At 54.7% G+C, this 8,904-nt stretch overlaps 1 protein-coding gene across 1 annotated transcript in view; it reads left to right on the top strand.

Moving 5' to 3' along the window:
• The window catches only part of NGEF (neuronal guanine nucleotide exchange factor), a 20,483-nt gene extending 12,428 nt beyond the window's left edge, over nucleotides 1–8,055 (top strand). The window contains exons 6-11 of the mRNA XM_009708359.1: nucleotides 531–620; nucleotides 2,255–2,418; nucleotides 3,473–3,628; nucleotides 6,282–6,361; nucleotides 6,821–6,925; nucleotides 7,569–8,055. Coding sequence (XP_009706661.1) covers nucleotides 531–620; nucleotides 2,255–2,418; nucleotides 3,473–3,628; nucleotides 6,282–6,361; nucleotides 6,821–6,925; nucleotides 7,569–7,741 — 768 coding nt within the window. The 3' untranslated portion in view covers nucleotides 7,742–8,055. The remainder of the gene's footprint in view (nucleotides 1–530; nucleotides 621–2,254; nucleotides 2,419–3,472; nucleotides 3,629–6,281; nucleotides 6,362–6,820; nucleotides 6,926–7,568) is intronic.
• Nucleotides 8,056–8,904: the final 849 nt, after the last annotated feature.

The raw sequence follows: 8,904 nt of genomic DNA, 5'->3' as shown, positions 1-8,904 counted from the left end.
AGTTGACCTCTGTATAACCGCATCTTTCCCTGGGATGTTTCATAGCCTTGGCGTCCGGTGCTGCTTGGCAGAACCACAGCATTTGCATCATTGAAATGAAGATCTTTGGCTTCATTCTCTTCTTGAAGATGATACTGCACGTGTACCTTCTTTCAAGTGTTGGGGACAAAGAAGATGAGATACATGGTAGATCAGGATCTGGAAAAAGAGCTGTTCCCTTTGCTGTGCAACCAGGAGTATTGCTTAATACTATCTGGTTCAGTACAGAGTGCAGCCATCTAACATGTCCTCTGATAGTCAGCTTCCAGCTACATCATCTTCTGGGCATTTGGAGTTTTTTTTTTCTGGTGTTCCCCCCCTGTCCCCTTCTCTTTTTCATGCAAATACAGTGCTGATAGAAGAGCTTGGCTTGGTCAATCCCTGTTACAGCAGGGCACTTACCCTGTCACGGTCAGGCCTTTCTGTGCTGTCCATCATCGCTTTACTTGCTTAAGGCCAGTGGAAGCAAAACTTTTTACTCTTTTTCCCAGGTGGTGAAAGCATGTAATGAAGGTGTCAGGAAGATGAGCCGAACAGAGCAGATGATCAGCATCCAGAAGAAACTGGAATTCAAGATCAAGGTATAAGCATAGGCTGGTAACCCTTTGTAGGCAACGAACTAACAGCATCCAGATATGTGGCAGTAGTAACCTAGTTGTACTCCTTCTAGTGAATGTTCAGTGGTGGTCTGGTCCATGTTGTCCTCCTCCAAAGCCTTTGAAGGGGATGCTGCTGCTACCAGCACTGCATCCGTGCATGTGATCTCTGTGTGTGCACAGTGCAGAAGCCAGGGGCAGCACTAGGCCAGTGTGTCATGCGTGTACACAGATGTGACATGCTGGCATCAAACCGCCTGCGCGCAAGTGGGTGGCTCCTGCTCCAGGACTCACTTGTGGCTCTTCCCTCTCACCTCTCTTCAAAATGCAGGTCAGCTTTCAGCTATTATTTTACATTACAAATGGTGTTAAAGGAAGATGAAAGCTACAAAACAAAACACGTTAAAGCTGGAAAATACCAGAATGAAGACTGTGTCACCATTTTAATTCAGCCCTGCATTTATGCATTATGTACAGTCTCTAATTACCTGCTGATGATCTATTTTGGCTCCAGTCAGCGAATGACTGAATATTTAGGAGTGTCTGACCAGATCTCATTTAATGTACACCATGAAACTCCAATGCTGAGTATAAAGTTGCCAATTCTTTTCTTGAGTGCTATAGAGAAGCTTCTCAGATCTTCTCAGTCTGCTTCACAAACTTTAAGGAGCATATTTAGCTTCCCAGCAGCCTTTTCATGTGCCTGAACAACTGAAACAAAACAAAAAAAGAGACCATTTGTTTGGAAAGCCACACTGGGCGACCAAGAATTTGATTTTTCCAGAGCACTTTACCAGCATGTCCAGGCTAGACCACAGTCCACAGGACAGCACTAGATTGGGGTAGGTACAAGGCTGCCTTCGTCTCTTGTAAAGCTGAGGCTGTAATGACAGGCAGGAGCTGGTTCATCCCTGGAGCCGGTCTGCCTTGGGCACTGGCTGGTGAAAAAAGTGCAAGGGTGGGGAAAGACAGACTGTGCCACTGTGCGTGTAACGGACACAGGGAGGGAGTGAAGGTGAAAAGTGTAGCAGATATTTTCCAATATTTCAGTCATTTGACTGGAAACGTAGTGTTCTTGTAATATAAGGTGTGCTTTGTTCTGGGCTTCTTGTTTTTAACACAATGTGTGGTAAAACTCTAGCAGAAGTGCTGTTGTGGCTGCGTGGACGGTATCTTCTGCTGGCTGGGTCACACCCAACCAGTGAGAACCCGTTTAGCCTGGGGTTTTTGTAGCCAAAAGGCCGAATGAAAGTCAGTTTCCCTGGCCAGAAAGGCTCAACCCAGGTGATGAGACATGGGATCAGGCTGTGCAGGGCGTAGCCTGGTGTTTAAATCCAGCAGTTGGCACTTCAGCATTGCCGTCCTTGAGTGTTTGTTCATCCTCGGGCCCCTGCCGTGTCCCTGAGTTCTGTTACACGCTGTGCCGGGCTGCGGTGTGGATGGCAGAGCACACTGCCCTCTCTGTGCAGCTCTGCTCCATCCTCTGCTGCGCAGGTTGTGGTGATGGGAGCTCACCAGCCTTCATTTTGCGTCTCTTGTTGCTTTCAGCACCTTGACCGCATCAAGCCCATGGGTTTTTGCTGTTCTCCTGATCTTTGCCGTCTTTTCCTCACTTCTAGTCTGTGCCCATCATCTCTCACTCCCGCTGGCTGCTGAAGCAGGGGGAACTGCAGCAAATGAATGGTCCAAAGACATCACGAACGCTCCGCACCAAGAAACTCTTCAGAGAAATCTACTTGTTCCTTTTCAATGATCTGCTGGTAATTTGCCGGCAAATTCCTGGGTGAGTGCAAAATTTGGGTAGCACGCGGGGCACTTCATTAGTCTTGTTTGCCCCTGGGTTTATCCAAGCTGTGATGCTGTGCCCCCATCCTGTCCCCCAGGCACAGGGAGAGCATTCTGGCCTGACCGGTACACCTCCCTCCGGCGGTTACCTTACCTTTGGGCACAGTTGACTCTTCATGGGTGGCACAGCTCTCTTCAGCTGAAAATTTATAGCAAACAGGACTTAAACAGATTCCAGGCCAGGTCTCCCGGCAGGCTAAGCGAGCCTGTATCCACTAGTTTCTGCAGAGTGGCAATGATTTACATCAACTGGTGGGCTGACCCAGGAAGCCTGTCTTCCTCTCAAGAAGTGATTTTTGAGTCATCGCTGCCTGAAGAACAGCTCAGTTTTAGTCAGTTAAACTTCTAAGAAAGCAGGCTAGAAAATTTGAGCATCAGGGAGGGGTATAATTTTAGGCCTGAGGCTGGTGGTTATATTTGACATGGTGTAACCTGCTGTAGGAGGAGGAGAATGTCATCGTGCTTAGGACCAGGTCTTGTGCAACTAGACACTGGTGAAATACAGCAGCACAGACGGGTCCCAGAGAACAGCGTGTTCTTTGTAGCATTAACTAGACTCACCGGTAGGGATCATCTCGCCAGTCCAACGTTTCTAATAAACATGTCGCCGCAGTGTCTGTATGCCTGGAAATATTTTGCTTCTGTGGCAGCTTATATCCAGAAAACACAGAGGCATTTTACAAATAGGAATGAATTAAGCCTCACAGTCCCCTTTGAGGGAGCACCATCTGTGTTTTGTACATGGAGAGCTCAGAGCAAGCAACTTGTTCTGGGCCATGCGGGATGCCTAAGGCAGAGCAAGGAGGGGGTTTCTTGCTCTGCAGTGGGTTTTTGTAGCCACTCGCTCATCCCTTCCCACAGCAGGATATCTTTTTTCCTCCTGCTGTGCAGCGGTTCCAGGTCTGTGTCCTCAGTACAGTTCTGGGTGGCTGAAGCCAAAGTCGCCTGGGATAACTGCAGTTTTTCCTAATCTCCTCTCTAACCTCTCCCAGGGACAAGTACCAAGTGTTTGATTCTGCTCCCCGGGGGCTGCTTCGGGTAGAGGAGTTAGAAGATCAGGGACAGAGTTTGGCCAATGTCTTCATCTTGAGGCTGCTGGAGAATGCAGATGACCGGGAGGCCAGCTACATGCTCAAGGCATCGTCCCAGTGAGTACGACAGTCACCCCGCCTGCACTCAGCAGTGCTCTCTCCCTACACCCGTGCAAGGGCAGCACCCTGCCTGCATGGGGACCAGCTGTCCAGGCTTACTGGGGTCAGGCAAGGCAGAGATCTCGCTGCTCAGCTGGGCTGGCCCTACAAACCTCTCTGCCCAGCATCACTCTCCCGAGGTTGCCTTTGTCCTCTCCTACAGAAAGGCACTAGTGAACTGGGCAGGTTTCTCTCCGGTATGGTGTATTTGTAGCATCCAGGGTGGAGGATGGACAGACAGTTTGCATTCTGGGACAGAGAGGTCAGAAGTCAGCCCTGGTGCAGGAGCCCAACTGATTTACAGCCCGCAGCATATTCAGAAAGAAAAAGCAAGGAGGACGTACGCTGTACGTACTCCAGCAGCTCAGCTGGCTCACTCACTAAGATCAAGGCCGTGCCTGACCAGCCCTGTGAAGCAAAATGGCTCCTGCTCATAGGCAAAGGTGGGAGAAGAGGCCGCTTCCTCAGCACCTTCCACAGCCGATGCCGACGTTGTGCAGCCCTCTGCTGCTCGGGGCCTCCTTGTCTCCCTGGATACAAGATTTTTGGCTCACTGATTTTTTCACTTCAGGCTCCAACAAGCTCAGACTGGGCAAATGATTCAGCTGCGCAAACACAGACCTGATTGTTTCAGAGCTCAGGGCACAGCTTTCTCATTGACCCAAGCTTTACCAGGCCCACGTTTTCTAGACACAGCTTCTGTGCTATTACAGGTGTACGCGTATGACCAGCTAAACAGCTCCTAGAGATGATGTGCACCCCCAGCTTGCTGCTACTTTGCTGTCACTAGGCCAGCGTTCAACATCCATCCCCTTAGCGAACACCAGCCCCAGCTGGGACCACGTCCTGCTGCACCTCCAGGGGCTGCACCCTGACCCCCCCGCAGCGCAGTGTGGCACTGGCATCAGGAAGACGAGCCCCCAGCGCAGTGAGCAACTGCACCTTCTCCCCAGACACATGACTGCAGCTTTGCTGTACTGAAAATAGAGATGTCAGTCACATTATACAGGGCAAACGCACATTTGACGTCTGTGAGACTTAGCTGTGCAGAGAATGATAAACCAGGCCAGGGTTTGCCTCAGCTCAGGGGAGGGAATTGCAGTTCTGTGCTTCTGCATCCTGTCCTATCTTCTGGATGGCCACAGTGAGTATGTGATCCAGCACATGGCTTGCCAACAGGTCTTGAGCACTGAAATGTGATGTAGCAGCTGCTGAAGGCTTCTGTTCCAGAGCTGCAGGGATGATCAGCGGCAGTACCAGTCACAAACTGGAAAACTGAAGAATTAGAAGAGATAAGTGGGTGCCAGAGATTGCTGCATCTGTTCTGCAGGTCTTGCAGCATTGCCCAGCTCTGAACCCACACATCAATGACGACCTGCGTGGTGGCAGCTTGCAGCTAATGCCCTGGGTGGGCTCTGCCAGGAGCTGGCAGTACATCTGGACACAGCGGGTTGCAGGGACAGGACTGGAGCACAGGTGGGCCCCTTGCAGGCTGAGAGGAGCTGGAGGCTGCAGGCAGGATTGAAAGAGCACTGCAAGGAGCTGTGGGCAAGGCCAGCCTGCAGATATGGCCACAAGCACGGCAAGACCTGTCGTTTGATCTCTGTGCACACAGGGCCTTCATCCTCCTCATCTTCATGGCATAAGGGGCTGCACTCAACCTGCGGCTGCAGGTGTTTTCACCGGTCCTTGGCATCGTGCTTCAGCCCTGAAGCGCAAGGTATTCCCAGCCCTGCAGATCAGCCTGCCAACGCTCGTCCTTCACGTCTCCCTTTTAGGCCTCTCTCCTCCCAGAAGACACTCTGGTGGCTTTAGATGTGTGTCAAGTTCAGGCTTTAAAACTACGATCTGAGAAGGTAGAAAGTTCTCGCTCCCTCGGGGCTGGGAGCACAGCTGGTCCTCCAGGCAGGAGCTGAAGGCTGTGAAGATGAACTGCTCCATTTCCAAGCGGGGCTGAGGGAAGCCTCGAGGGAACACCAGGCCTGGCGCTCCCCCCAGCACCTGTGAAATCCTCACCCTCCTGCTGCAGGCCCAGGTTTTGCACAACAGTGTGCTGGATCTGGTGACATGTTCACACGGGTCTCTCATCTCATCCTCTGCCAAGCGAGCAGTACCCTTGGTATGCTGCAGCGTTCGTCTGCGAGTGAATTAATCAGCTCTGCCCTTTAAACGTTCTCATATAGCAGCTGTGGGAATAAACGGTTCCTCTGGCTGCTTTTCTCCGGGAAAAATTGCTCCTATTGACCCAGCCCAGCCAGGAGCTGCCTTTGCTGGTTAGAGCTCAGAGGATGCCAGGCCCGCCGCCCTGCTGCTGGCTCTCTGAAGCCGTGCTGCTCCCCAAAAGGGGGATCCTGCTGCTTGGGGGGACAGCCAGCCTGGTGGCCCTGCAGCAACCCAGGCCTATGCAGCAGGGCCCACGGCACTGTGGCACGCGTGACATCCCAACTGGTGTGGGCTCAGCGTCACCATTGAGTCCAGGACCCGGGGCGGGGGGGCAGGCAGGAAAGGGCCGTGAGAGGAGGAATTAGGAGCCCAGGGCTGACTGGGCAGGAGAGCTGGGGTCCCTACGACTGTCTCACGCTCACAGCCTCGGTTCGTCTCCCCTATCCAGGAGTGAAATGAAGCGCTGGATGATTTCGCTGGCCCCGAACCGGAGAACCAAGTTCGTTTCATTTACATCCAGACTTGTTGGTAAGAGACACTGCATGGGAGCCAGGAGCTCTTCACCCCTAGCCCAAGGCACCTTATTCTGCCCTGATCTCAGTGCAGCCCCAGGCCTGGGGCCTCTGCCAGAGCTGATCCCTCTCCCTGGGCTCCCCTTCTGTTTCCACCATCAATACCCACTTCTCTCTGTGCCTGACCCTGACCTCGCTCCCCTCCAACTTGGGCTGGGCTGAACGAGCACTCTCCCTCCTGCCCAAGCTGCTCACGGGTGGCACTGCGGTGCCGATGCACACCTGGCTCCCTTCCCCCCAGAGTCGCTTCCCCCAGTCCCTGTGGCTGGGGGGGCACCCCTTGGCCTCCGCAGGGTTTCTTACCAGATCAGAGGGACCACTCGCAGAGCTTGCCGTGCTACGCGCCCCGAGCCATGCTGTCCTGCCCCAGGCTCCGTCCAGGTCCGTCCCTCACTCTCGCCCTCTTCCCTGGCAGACTGCCCGCAGATCCAGTGTGTCCACCCTTACGTGGCCCAGCAGCCAGATGAGCTGTCCTTAGAACTGGCTGACGTCCTCAACATCCTAGACAAGACAGACGACGGTACGGTACGGGGGACGGGATGGGCCTGGGCTGGGAGTCCCTGTGGAAGGGTGGGCTTTGCTCAATGCAGGCGGCTGCCGAGCAGACAGGAGAGGCGCTCCAGCCAGGGAGAGACCCCAGCATCAGCATCACAGCAGGAGGGAGTTACTGCCTCCTCCTAACACACAGCAAATCCAGGCTGCCCTGAGCTGTGGCAATGCTGGCACAGCCACCCTGGCACCAGCCGTGGGCCGTGGCAGGGCTGGCAGAGCCACCCCAGATGTAACCCAGAGCTGTTCTTACCTTGATGATGCTTCGCAGCCACCCGGTCCTGGTCTCTGGGGCACACTTGTAGCTGGTGGACTTGGTCACATTGGGTCTTTGCTGGGGACCGCTCTTGTTGCATCAGGGGCAGCGGAGGGCACTCGGGGCAGCAGTGCCTGCTTTCTGCTGGCAGCCCTTGAGCCAGTTGTCCAAACACAGCGCTGCTCAGGTGAGTAGGCTTCCTTGGCTGCATTTACAAACTGGGTTCACTCCAGCACGGGCCTCCGAGCAGCTTCCAGAAAGCACTACCAGCTCCATGGGCTCTTCCCAGCAGAACTGTCCCAGCGCAGGAGCAAGGGCCAGTCCTGCCCCATTTATGCCTGTCTCTGTCTCTGCTCAGGCTGGATATTTGGAGAGCGTCTTCATGACCAGGAGAGGGGCTGGTTCCCCAGTTCTATGGGGGAGGAGATCCTGAACCCCAAAATCCGAGCCCAGAACTTGAAGGAGTGTTTCCGGGTGCACAAGTCAGATGACAGTCAGCGGAGGAAACTGGGCAGCAGAAACCGCCAATGACCACTGGTGTCCCTGAGCGTCTGGAGAGCCTCTGGGAGAGGGGCAGAGGACAGAGGCTGCCAGCTGGGAGGATGTGGCGGTGGTGCTGTAGGCCATGGTGCAGGCCTGGGTGTGCCAGACCAGGCACACGCCCCCCTGAACAAACAAACAGTAGTTCCTGGGCTCCCCGCCATGCTTCCTGTGGCACCGATCCTTTCTTGGAGATCAGTGCTTTGAACTGGCTGGAATAATCCCTTTCCAGGTGTTCTGTAAAGCCCCAAAGAGCACAAGCCAAACAGACACAGCCTGCAGGCCACCAGGTGCCGGCCAGCTGAGCCCCATTCCCTGCACATGTGCTAGCTGGGGCTGGCTCAGGCCGCTTGGGAAAGGCGCACAGCCACAAACCTAACTAAGCAATTAACGTCACCCAGTTTGAGCGCTTACAGCTCGTTGCTACCTTTTGAGTTTGGGGCACTCCTAAAGCAGCATCTTTCAAGGGTAGAAGCTGAAGCAGAGAAGCTGTCTCGCTGCCTCTCACAGCCCATCGGCACCAGGCTGAGACGAGCCCCAGGAACTCCGCCTCCCCAGTCCTGCTGCAAAGCCGCTCGGCCCATTCCCATGGGCAGACCCTCGATTTGCTTCCAGTCAAATGCTCCGAAATGCTCCGTACCCAGTCCCACTCCACCAGCGGCCCAACCTTGCCAGCCCTGACCCACGTCTCTGCCCGCCTGATGGCCTCGAAGCACATCTGGGCCCTGCCCCATGCGTCACCCCCTCTTCCACAACCAGCATCTCTCTGCAGAGCCGCTGCAGAAACCTGGCACCGCGGCCTTTCCCAGTTGATCTGGCACTCACGGTCTCCGCTACTCACTGCTGCCGAGGCACAGAGCAGGGTGGCTGCCCCAGCGCCTCCCTGCACACCACCACGTACCACGGGAGCACCAGCAGACCCAGGCTGCCACGCAGCAGGCGAGTGACCTTACCCCAGGAGCTGTTGTCCTTCGTGCTGTGGGAGGCCCAGCGATCTCTGCCTGCATGCTTGTAACCCACGCCGCCCAGCTGTGCGCACAGACTCCCTGTACGGGCTCGCCTCCATGTATATACGCCAGTCCTCTGTTGCCAGCAGAGCCGGATCATCCCTCCTTCCAGCTGTGGCACTGAGCATCGCATGAAGCCCAGGGCAC

Source organism: Cariama cristata, unplaced genomic scaffold (genome assembly GCF_000690535.1).
Source record: "Cariama cristata isolate BGI_N322 unplaced genomic scaffold, ASM69053v1 scaffold12789, whole genome shotgun sequence".
In the NCBI taxonomy this organism is placed as follows: Eukaryota; Metazoa; Chordata; class Aves; order Cariamiformes; family Cariamidae; genus Cariama; species Cariama cristata.
Note: the sequence above shows the minus strand (reverse complement) of the source record. Positions and strands in the feature narration are given on the sequence as shown.